The sequence below is a fragment of the Chaetodon trifascialis genome, chromosome 8 (genome assembly GCF_039877785.1).
Source record: "Chaetodon trifascialis isolate fChaTrf1 chromosome 8, fChaTrf1.hap1, whole genome shotgun sequence".
Classification (NCBI taxonomy): domain Eukaryota; kingdom Metazoa; phylum Chordata; class Actinopteri; order Chaetodontiformes; family Chaetodontidae; genus Chaetodon; species Chaetodon trifascialis.
Genome location: NC_092063.1, coordinates 6,640,649 through 6,653,197, shown reverse-complemented (window position 1 = coordinate 6,653,197; position 12,549 = coordinate 6,640,649). Strand labels below are relative to the sequence as shown.

Sequence of the window (12,549 nt, the reverse complement as noted above, 5' to 3'; positions counted from 1 at the left end):
CTTTTTTCGCATTTAAACTCATTAATGATAAGATCCTTGCTTAGTATATCCCCATTTTGTATGTAAATTACTAAAATTATTGCCACATAAGCCTGCATCTCATGTTCTGATAAAAAAAAAAAAACACCCCGAGACTATAATGGGATTTTTCGCGATATTATAAATTCAACATGTTTTTGTCTCCCTAAACAAATATAATTTGTTCACACTTAATCCATCTGCATATTTGAGCAGAAAGAAAGCAATAGACATTTGAATGCATCCATGCATGAGGGCGCCTTTAAACCTCACTGTTTTATAATGCTTGTGAACTGGTTGTGAAATGTCTACATTGAACGACATATATTATGATGTAAGCATTGGGCCTGGTAATTGTAATTATTTCCCTGAATAATATACCACATTCTGGCATGCAGAACACAGATTCCCATACTAAATCCCCATACACTATAAAATCACTCAAGGGTGTTTATTGTGTCTAAATAATGAATAGACACAGCCTTTACAAGTTGACAGTGAAAAATTTCCAGTGAACTCCCCTGATAGAATGCATTTCATAGTAAAATAATTTAGCTGAGCACGAAATAAAATGTATGCAATGCTCTATTCTTAAATTAATTTCCTAATTCAGTGGGGGATAGTTATTTTACAGTCAGCGTTTTGCTGCAGAGAGACTGATAAAGAGGGAGACAAGTCAAGAAGGTATGAAGCCTGCGCTAAATATTCTGTTTTGTCTCACTCTTGTTGTAGATGAACATGGACATTTGAAAATATACCTGCCCAAGAAGCTGCTTGAATGTCTACCAAAATGCACCTCGCTGCCAAAGGAGAGACACCGGTGGAACACTAATGAGGTAAGGCCACAGCTCCTTATCGCACCGCTTTCCATTCAGTCCATCTCTTCACAAAGGTACCCGTCCATAACGCACCTTTTTCTTTCAGGCCTGTTTCAGACAGGTTTGTACGCCAGGTGACCTCTCTGCAAACTTTCCCTTAGCTGCTCGCATAGTTTGCATGTTCCAGCATGTCGCCGTGTGACATGTTCAGTGTATTTCCATAGCTTTAGTTCATCCCCCCTTTCAGATTACAGCAACCGGACAATTCAGCAGGATTGTTTTAACCGTATTTAAGGTTTTATAGGATTTTTTTTTTCTGTTTATATTTATTGCATTTAAGGTGCAGCTTCAGGAACGTTTCTGAGCACTAAAGCTCTGAGCTTAAAATTGATTGTCTCAGTATCGACCCAAAGCTTCCTCTGATATTTGTGTTTAGGTGCATCGCAAATTTTTCCCTAACATAGAGGATTCGTTGCCACCGGGCTTTGCACGGAGAGCCTGACCTTTGATTGTGAAACAGTATCATTTTTGACTTTGAAATTTAAGACTAAAGCACATAATTTAGAAAAAAAAAAACCTCTATCATTCTTTCTTTATGTTTAAACTGAGATTGTTGTAGAATGTCTGTCTCATCCTGTTTATATTTACTATGGATTTGCAAGGAAACCCTGTTTGGCATAAATCGAAGGTTAATGTCAATTCCATGTTGAGCGTTATTCAAAAAACTTCACTGCTGCTGTACTTAGCAAGCATTGTGAGAGGCTCTTGATGTAAACATAAACAGTGTTTAACATTGCCGCCGCGAAAGCTCAAGGTGTCTCGCATTTCATATTTGCATCACATTAGGGGAGATAACGCACCACTTTACATTTTCTCTCAGGAAAATCAAATCCAGAAATGCTCTGCTTTGTAAGAAGATCTCACAGATGCCTTTAACTACGAGGTTCTGTTGTCTCTTCCCAACGGCCAGACATCTGAAGCACCTAATCGCTTAAAAATGTTGTTTGTGGAATTACAAACATAAGCACGTCAAAAATACATTGCGTATAAGAACGTGGAGTCTCTCGGAAAAGTGAACTGAAGAATTAGTTACTGCTGCCTAAATCTAGGTGCAGTACATCCATACGCAAAGAACAGTAATTTTTGTTAAAGAAAGGACTTACAGCTGTCATTTTCACTAATCTTCATAGACACGTAGTAATTGATTCGCTTGCTTGGATTATTTTAGCGAGCGGACCGACGCCTACACACATCTTAAATATGTTGTATTTCCCTGACGGAGGCTTGCTGTATGTTGCTTCATTTGCCTCAGATCTCATTTGCCAACTTGCTCTGTTTCTCAGGGGGCAGGTTGATGAATTTATCACTTTCATTCCCACTATCGATAAATGAAAAACTGCTTCTTTTTCTTTCTCTTTTCTCAGAATAACTGGTAGTAATTAGACCTAAATACACACACCATGACAAATCTTAAAACCAATATGCAAAAATCAACCATCCGTGCTTTTGATTAACACATTGTGACCATATAAATATAGTCATCTGCAGTGATGAAAGTTAATTGAGTGAAAAACAACCAGATGATAAGGCACCAGACAGGCTTGTTTCTAAGGAACAGGATATTCAAAAAGGCAATCCGTCTTTGACATACAGATAAATATTATTTTACACTGACTTCACTGGATTCATTGTGTTTCAGGGAATAGATGAAGGAGATTATTTATCAGTGTGATTAATACACATACTTAATTGTACTCTACATCGCTTTCAGTCTCTGTCCAAGTGTCCATCTGTCCTATCTCTACTCACTCGCCCTGCCCTAGTTATGAAAAAAATGTATAACGCTCGCGTGTTTCTAATTGGCTGATGTTGTAACTTGTTTGCCCTGTTTGACCTGCATTGTGCTGCTAGCAGTCTAAATTAATTAACATGGCTCTGAAATTGATCTCAAAATGTAAGTCTAAGCATTTGGTGGGGATAAATGCTGTCGGCTACAGTTGTTAGCATGTCTTCTCATTTATTACCAAATGTAATCATACGAGACGTATTTCAGGGATATAGGATATTGGAAAAATTGAGCAAAAAAAGACGGTTCCAGCGGTGTTGTGGCGTGCATGCCAATAGTGTTTTCCAGAGCTGAAGAGAGCACGGCAACCTTTCCTAAAATCAAGGACGTTCCTTTTTTTGTGCAGACCATGCAAATCAGAGTGTTTGTGCCTCATTGGTGGCAGACAGGCTGGAAGGGAGGGATCAGAGAGGCTCTTGTCGGTGCAATTGTGTGACTCTTAGTGAAAGTGACACCTCATCAATTCTGTGCATATTTCTGGCACGAGCTCAGCATGCTTAATGCACTAATTTCCCAGTTTTTACATCTAAGGAATCTCAGTGGTCTGGTAGGTTAGAGCTGATAATGTTCACTTATGTACAGTTTGGCGACTTTATGTTTGAAAACTGTTGTTGGTGCTGTGGGCTTTGAGGCCGTGTGACGTGGACTCTCTGCAGACGCCCACGGTGGTTCAGGTGGTTCATTTTAAATGTATATGGGATCTTTAGAGCTGCTCCGATTCATCTATCAATCTATCAGTTGACTGACAGAAAATCAATCTGCTGCTATTCCAAAAATTAACAATTTCATTTTCCAAGTAAAAATGCCAAACATTATCTGGTTCCAGCTTCAGAAATGTGAGAAATTGCTGCCTTTCCTTGTCTTACATTACAGTAAACTGGATATCTTTAGCCAATGGACTGCTGCTCTGACATTTAGTGAAATCTAAATAATTGGCAAATTAATCAATAATGAAATGAATCGGAAACTGCAGCTCCATAGATATCCTCATATTATGTAATGTAATGTCAAATAATTCAATATAATCTATGTTGCTGTGCCTGGGACCTGATCATTTCATGATTGATCTATGATATTATTGACTATTATTGACAGATGTTAGCTTTAACAGCGAATATCAGGTGGTTATTACCCAGTACTTGCTTTCTGTTGCATATAAGTATTAAAAAAATTGGGACTTTAGCTTGCTAACAAACCAAAAAATCTAATTGATTATGTTAACTCACCCTCTGTACATACAACTTGGAGAGGAAACTTACAAAACAGCTGTCAGGTTACTATGTATTTATCCTTTATTGGTGTGTACATTCACATATCCAGGTGGCCTCCAAGAAAGCGTCCTTTGCACCCCTGACATGACTGCAAAGCTGCTAGACAGTCGCACCTTCACTGTATGAAGGAATATTCGTAAAGCGTCTATTGTTCCTCTCCCTTTCCACCCACTTTTTGCAGTCGTACATTACTTGCACCTTGTTGAAATATCATTCACGAAGAGGTACACACTTAATTTTACCTTTGGTGGAAATGATTGAGGATACAACTTGCTGCTCGGAAACTTTAATCTGGGAGGAGAATGAGTGGGGGCTGAGGTGTTGCTGGTGAGGTGAAGTGAAGCTAATGCAGAGCTATTCATTTCTATCTTACTCTCATGATTCCCCTGTGTAGTTTCATGAGAATAAAGTGTGCAAGAATACATTTCAAGCATTTACTGGAAAATTAGATAAACCAATTGAATCAAAATTCAAGGGAGGGAACGGGAGTTTAGAAGGTTGAATGGTACTCACGTCATTGAATCATGAGCGGCGTGCAAGGTGCGGATATGCTATCAGCCTTCAAATTATCAATGGGAGAGAAGTACCTGGCAGTGCTTGAGAATTTACAGAGAAAACAAAAGGCATTATTGAAACACTGAAGGAGGTCATGATTGGAATATATAATACATATATAATTATTTATTTTTGTGGAAATAATCAGTGACGTTTCTGTGATTTCTCATCTATTAAAATGAAACAAGATGTGGGTAAGTTTGTGCGGCAAAACCTAAATACTTCCAGGAAGTCTATATTTACCTTGTTTTTGTAGCTGCTCTTTCAGCCATTGATGTCCCCGTGTCTCCCAGGTGAGACACAAATCCTCACAGAATTCCTCTCAGGTCTGCGGCGCTATTGTCTGCTGGGTGCTCTGGCACGATGACCTCTATTTTGCTAGACATTTCGGTTGAGATTAGAATCTTTTTAAAGAAGGACATCTCACGCAGAAACGGCTCTGGGCTTATATCCCTTTCAAGATCAAACAGAGTCAGCCTGATGTTTGGTTACGCTGGCATGAAGGTTGCAGGACTTGAGATGTGCAGGAGAATTGCAATTTCACCAGTGCTATTCTCAACATGGACTTCTTGCACTTTGGTGCACTTTAGAGCTCTGATTCAGGCTGTGTATTATTATAGGATTCAAAGCAAGTGTGTCATCCGTTGGGAAACTACTAGTCAAAGAAAGGAGCTGATTTTATTTAGGCAAGACTTTTCTGCTATTCAGTTCGAGTTTGCTCCTTAACTATTACTTCTGTAGCAGCCTTTATGGACACAGAGTTTGAATGACAGCATTTAGGACTTGTTACTGGAGTCCCGAGGACGAGGGCGAGCAATATTTTCTCTGCCATGGCCTGCTGGATTAGATGCCTCAGTGTTAGCCTCCTTGTAGACATAAACCATGCCGACTTTTAACAAGTGCCACAGATATGTGACATTATAGAGCCCTGACAAACAGAAATTTTGCCAGTTTCGGAAAAGTGACTATATTCCAAGTCACTCGGTCTTAAAAAGTGGAGGCAGAGGAGTACGGCATGAAGCCTTGGTTGAGGGAGGACACTGGGCCTAAGCTGGTGTGACACCCTCAGCCTTTAATGAACGGCACAACGCTCTGAGTACTGTGAGCTCCCACTCAGCTTAGAAGGGACTACTTCTGAACTGGTGCTGAACCAAAACAGACAAGGGAGCATCAGCTCAGGCCTCCACCGGCCTGCTACACATTTAATGCCCCTGTCGTCAGGAATAATCCTCTGCGCCTCACGCCGCTGCCAGCAGCAGCGCAGCATGGTGCCTACATGCAATATGCCGACACTCACGACAGAGCAGGAGCACCAGTAGAAACACTTAGTGGACTCACCGGGCAGCGGGTGTAATAGGCAGGGAAGCAACGATCAAAAACCACAACAAATCAAATTAAAGGCGCCATCGGATAAACCTGAGAGACTGTCAGTAACACTATGAGATAGGTGTTATAATGACAATTGGATGCAGTGTGGTGTAATCATTCACTCCTTATCTCTGACTAAAACATAATTTGTGTTAACCCGCTCCACGCCACCGTGTTATCTTGGATCCCGCCGTTACGATTTTACACAACAATACGCTCCCTGGAATACAATTGTAGGGGGGGAAATGAATAATTTTTTATTCATTCATCTGTTCTTTGAAAACAGTAATGACTCTTTCTCTGCCTTTTTTTTTACTAAAATATTTTAATTTAAAATGTGAAAGGATAACACAACAATGGCTCTCCATCTTATGTATGTAATGGAGATCTTTCCCTGTGAAAGGGTCATTCTCGGCTATTAATAAAACTCCTGCTCTCCCTGGTATCGCTCTAGTCTATTTGAATGGGACGCTACAGCCATCCAGGTTTATGCCTTTCTCAGTCCTGCAGGCGTAGCAGGTTTGCTTCAAAACACAGCATGACTTTTCAGTTTGTTGACCTTGTCGCATTTTTTTGGTTCAGTCCCATGACACTGTCCTTTGAGCCACAGTCTGCCGGTCTGCTCCTCGTTCTTTCCCCCCTCCCCCGCCATCTGATCACACCCATTGATGATACAAGTCCAGTTGGTCAGTAAGAACTTTTAGCTAAACATCAAAGTGCTGCTCTGATTAATCTCAGCCAGTCGAATACACAATGCTGAGATGAATTGATTGTGATTGTGACTCAGCTAATTGTGTTATTAATGTAGTTACTAGATGACGGTTTAAACGTTGGCCTCAGTCATAAACACATGGCCTTTGCCGATCGGGTTCCCTTAGCTTACCCTCATTTCATTAAGATCTAATAACTCCATCTCCCCAACAAAACATGTGGGGAAATCCTGTGCAACCTCCATTTGGTGTGTGTTATTAAATCGACAAATTGTAGTGAGAATGCCATGAGTTTGTGTGGCGTGTACTCCTGGTGCAGATGTTAAAGCACTGCTTTGGCAAAATCCTGATGCAGGCTACATAAATGTTTCCTCTTATGCATGAGCAGGACTCACATTAGAGATATCTCATCAAATTAGTGGTCGTCATCTTTGCTACATCTGTTTCATTTCTGTCATTTTGCTGCCAAATCTGGACTGTCAGTGTTGTTTTTACGGACATCAACGGTCGGAGAATCGAACCTAATCGAACGCAAGGTCGCGCTTGATTAAATGTTTATCTTCATTTGAGCTCCTTGCCATGCGTGGCTTTGTCTGCGGAAAGTAATTAAAATCACTTCCACCAATTGCAAATGTTTACCGAAATGTTCATTAGCTGCTGTGGGACGATCGGTGGAAATTAAAGGTCGTGTTTGTCCATCTATCTGTCTGTTTGTTTGTTTGTTTGTTGTTGTTGTTGTTGCTTTTCGTTTCAGTATTCTGGCTTAGGTGCACATGTTTCTTCAGCGCAGGCACTGAGAATATGACAGTGGATAGAGTAGGTGCAGGGCATCCTTTGGGGATCTTTTTTAACCAAGGTTCAGATTTTATTTATATCAGCTCTTCATTGAACTACTCAGTTGAGGTTTAGATGGCAAAATGCCGGCACAATTTATTCCAGCTTCTCAGCGAGCACAGTTATTCAGCCAAAGTGTTGCAGTGACAACTTTTCACTACTTCCTTTCAAAGTGTTTTCAATAGGAACAGGCTAATTTATGTGTGTGTGTGTGTGTGTGTGTGTGTGTTGAGTCTATGTGGAGTCATCATATACTTTCATCTTACTGTAGTTTCCACTCAATTACAGTTTACTAAATATATTTCACGGCGCTTTTTTCATCACTCGGCTGGTGGAAGTAGAAGACCGGGAGATAAGGAATTGGTAGAGTTTCTCTGGATGGCTGACTTCATCGTAACTTCCTGTGAGCTTGATAGCTTTGCTGATTGCTAGTGTTGTAGCTTACTGTGAAGTGTCAATTGCGAGGCAACGGTGTAGTGAGGCAGTTGTAATAGGAACCCACCAGTCAGGTCATTCAGGGGGTCCTGCATGCTACGGGGACCCTTTGCTTTTTCCTGTGGATGTGCACATCAAGGCAGGGGTCCTGACTATCCTCTGAAGACAGGGGTATCCACTAAAAATTGCATGACCTCTATTGTAGCAGATACAGGTCACTCCACCTCCTGTGGGAAGCCTCTAAATTGAACTCAGCTTGTGTCTTCGATTTCTTTCCAGCTCTCTCTTCCTCTGGTTTCCCTCCTTTACTCTTATCTTCTGTCTCTTTCCCTTTTCCCTCATGTGTTCACTGAGCTGCAAAGCTATTCAGGTACAGACGGAAAGATTTCTACCTTTTCCTCAGAATCGCTGGGTCAGGATTTTCCTGTGCGGAACCTTTTTGTGATGGAGTTTAACTTTATTTACTAGATAAAGGAAAATGAGATCTGCATTTGATGTGCGCGTCGCTGCTTCAATAAGCTCTTCTATTGTTCCACATACGGTAGATGATCACATGAGTGAATACCTCTGTTCTGCCAGCCGTGAGTGGGATTGAATGGCAGGAGTGCACATTATCGTATTCACTTGCATGATCCACTGTAACCCAAGTCGCCTCCCGGAACTTTTAAATGCATTTTGCAAACATGTTCTTTTTAAACTGAATCTCTGTGTACAGTATAGTATGGTTTTCCACTGGAGCTACTAAACATGTCCATGAGGATAACTCTCAGGGCAGGTCAGTGTACTCTGATGCTTCAGTCCATGTAAGTGTCCTAATCTAAGAATCTCCTTTTAAGGATTTAGGAGAGCTGTTTAGCCGACGTCTGCTGCCCTGATAACTTTGTTCACTCTTAAAATAAGTTCCTTAAATTTCTCAGATACTGTGATATTCAGAAAAAGCCTATGTTTTATAAAAAGAATATAATTTGTGCGATTTTTTTTTTTTTATCTCCAGAAGCAATTAGCAGATATGAAATTAACACCAAGGAGCCTCTAACCATTTAAATAGAGAAGAAATTATAGGAAATTGGCTAAAATGGAAACAAAAAGAAAACCAAATTGGAGCTCAGAGGAAAATGTGCCGCCTGCAGAGGAGGTACATCAGAGAAAACATATAATAAAAGGGAAATTTAGTACCACATTGACAAGAGTAGACAAAAAAGATGCATGGAAAGAGATTGCAAACAAAATTAATGCCAGCTTCATTCTTGTCGGTTGTACCCCGTGGAATACAAAAAAAAAAGTGGTTTAACATTCTGTCAGAAGGGTGTCAGGAGATTGCAGCTTACAAGAAGGCTGCTGCTGCAACTGGTAAGCTATAAAATTACTCTATTCTGAATTATGCATATTACTTCAGATAATGTATTGTTCATGACCAGCCCTATATTGTTCAGCGAGTGTGCTTAATGCTTCGGGAGCGCTGCCTGTACAGTCAAGTTTTTCAGGTTGACATCATATCTTAAAAAAAAAAAAAAGAAAAAACAATGTGAGAGAAGAACAATACACGGTTTGATGTTCTGCAGCGTTTCTCAGGTAAAGCAGCCTTTGGTTGGAGTGGGATTTTACCCCTACACCAGAAAGCAACAATACAGATAATGTTAAGTGACACAGACACAATAGACGGCGCGGTGCAGTGGGATCGGTCGTGTGTGACTATCCTCGCAGTGTATCCCCTGACTGATCTGCTGATCATATCAAAGCCTGCTCCCTTTAGCGCTAATCTGCTAATTGTTTCGGCCCATTCATCCCTTCATAAAACATAATGAGTGAAATCGTAGAGGACTTTTCTTTCTGCTGAGGTTTTTTTTTTTTTAGCTTTGTACCTCCTTATCAGCCAAACATCTCTTCACACTTAGTGGCAGAAAAAGCAGCTTTGCTCAAAAAGAGCGTCTTACTAGGACCAAGGTAGCACCTTTAATTCTGTCGTGTGCTTGTGTCCTGTGAAGATGCTAGTAAATGTGGATATTGCACATTTAAGGTTGCAGACATGTGTAAAACTACCACACATGTACCGTGGGATCTGCTTTGTGTTCTTATTGTAAGTAATGATCAATCCTGTCAATCAGCTATTTTAAAATAATTTGTTGTCTACAGCTTTTTGTTTTGACATTTTCTAGTTTAGTCTTGAATTTTGTTGACTAATAATAACAATAATTCCCAAATCATCCTTTATTTCCATCCATCCATCCATTGTCTATACCCAGCTATCCCTTTCCGGGGTTGCGGGGGGGCTGGAGCCCATCCCAGCTGTCACTGGGCGAAAGGCGGGGTACACCCTGAACTGGTCGCCAGTCGATCGCAGGGCAACAAATAGACATACAACCATTCACGCTCACACTCGCACCTAAGGACAATTTTAGAGTCACCAATTAACCTAATGAGCATGTTTTTGGTCTGTGGGAGGAAGCCGGAGTACCCGGAAAAAACCCATGCAAGCACGGGAAGAACATGCAAACTTCACACAGAAAGGCCCCGCCCGACCCGGGGATCAAACCGGCGACCTTCTCTCTGTGAGGCACGTGCACTACCTGCTGCTCCACCGTGCCACTCATCCTTTACTTTTTCTTCAAATATTGTATAGAAAGTATTAAAGGTGACCCTTCTTATGGTCCCTTTATGTGACAGGGAAGCATTACATAAAATGAAAAAGAAATGAACTGTAATTAGATTATATGGTTCTAGCACAGACAAATTCTCTTTATTTGCAAATTCCAGGTCAAAGATATGGTGTATTTAACCCCAAAAACACAGAAATAATCTTCTGGTGCGCACTTCTGCATCAGTTCAAAATAAGTTTTCGAACCACAGTCTGAATCAGAATCAGGTTTATTGACAAGCACATTTTCACATGCAAGGAAATTGCCTTGTTATTTTGGAGCATAACAGTCGCGATGAACATAGTAAGAGAAAAGAAAAATAAACAAGTGCTGCAAGTTGAGAATATAAAACAGAAAAACTCGCCTGGATCCCCAATGTGACTTTTAAGGATCAGAGAGTTTCAGAGATCTTGAATAACTCCTGAGTGAATCAGACCGTTGTGTGGAGCGGTGTGACAGCTTTTTTAAGAACATAAACAGACTCTTGTTTGTTAGAAATCAATACTCTGATAGTTATCCATAGTTGTAGTAAACTCATAACAGTTTTTCTGTTTTGTACGATTTGAATCAACGCCTCTGACAGCACTTAGAAACTTTTATTAGACGATAACAGCGGCTTTTCCATGCGTCATACTGAATCGTATGATGTCCCCGGTATTTTGTGCAGCCCCTGTGGTTGCGAACAGAGTGGATATACATTTTAAGCACAGCACATCCCCTCTAGATAGTGCTGATGGAGTACATCCATCTGAAGAAACACCATCTCGGCCGAACTCTTTTGTCTCCAATAAAACTGTGCCTCTGCTGGACCGAGCTCTGGCTGAGTTCATATCTGGGAGGCCTGCCCTTTCCGTTATATTTTTGTTGTCCATTTTTAGATGTTCTAAGTTGTTTCGTAACGCTTCATGTAGCTCGGTATTTGTTCGGCTCTGCTGCTTGTCCCATTTTGTATTTCACCAAGGTTAAACAACAGCGCTGGCCGGCAGAAGAACACCATGTATCTTTTTATTTTTGTTAAGAGAGTGAAAGCAGGGAGAGAGGCTACTTCAGCGACTCCTTAGAGGGAAGCAGATCTTTTTTTAGCGTATCAAAGGAGCACATCATTTCCACACTACGAAATATAACATGTTCGGATGGAGTTGAGGTCGGAAGATACTTCATCTGGCACCGGATAGAGGAGGCTGCCCTGAATCAGAGTGGATGTTTCATAGACGTTCTCCAGGAAATCCCTTTGACTGGTCTTTGGACTCAGTAGGAGGCCTGGCGTTTGGGTAATCACTGGAAGGCCACATGGGTTCTTCTGATTCATGGCATCCTTCCTGCTTACCCTACTCCCTTTCTTTGGTCCATCTCTCTCTATCTCCGTCTCTCTCTTGCTGCCTCTCTTGTTGTGTGTTGGTCTTTGATCTCTAAAGGTCCTTGAGAATGAGGAGCCAGCAACAACAGCAGGCTGGGATTCTCTGTGGGCCTGTTTGGATCCCAGCCCATCATGCCCTTTTCTATCTGATGGACAGCTCCAGGCATGGCAGTGCCTCTCTAGCCCTGCTGCATTAGGCCTTCATCTGATTAAACCCTCTCTCATTGTCAAAGGCGGGGAACTAGAACTAGGGCTATCATTGACCTTGTTTGTAAGCAGCAGGGACGGCCTTAAAACGCAAGCGTTTCCTTGCATTTATCCATCCTTTAATGTCTTCAGAAACCATTTTTTTGCGAAAACCAAAGACTCTGTTAAGCTGATAGTTGGTCTTCCTGGTTGGGAGGAAACCTGTTCTTAATGGAGCCACACACTGTCCATCTTATATATATTTTTTTATTTTTAGCTCTCCTGCATGTGTTAAGAATTTATAAAATTTGCAGACGAGGAACCTGAGCATTTGGCAGGTTGACACGGCTGTGGATTCACAGCTGACTGGGCTGTCATTTTCTCTTGTATAAAACCTGGCTATTCCATCTAAAGCGAGGGTGACTAACTTACAAGGTGTTCGCATCAAATCACAGATGTTTATGAGCCCGGTCTCGAATCTTCAAGTAGGAGCCTGAGTCGGGTCTTATTTCGAC

The 12,549-nt window shown here is 41.2% G+C and overlaps 1 protein-coding gene across 5 annotated transcripts in view; it reads left to right on the top strand.

Moving 5' to 3' along the window:
* camta1a (calmodulin binding transcription activator 1a) overlaps positions 1-12,549 on the top strand; it is a 276,505-nt gene that overhangs the window by 13,131 nt on the left and 250,825 nt on the right. For all 5 annotated transcript variants that reach the window (XM_070968776.1, XM_070968777.1, XM_070968773.1 and 2 more), the window contains one exon: positions 751-854. In XM_070968776.1, the coding sequence (XP_070824877.1) occupies positions 751-854 (104 nt within the window). The remainder of the gene's footprint in view (positions 1-750; positions 855-12,549) is intronic.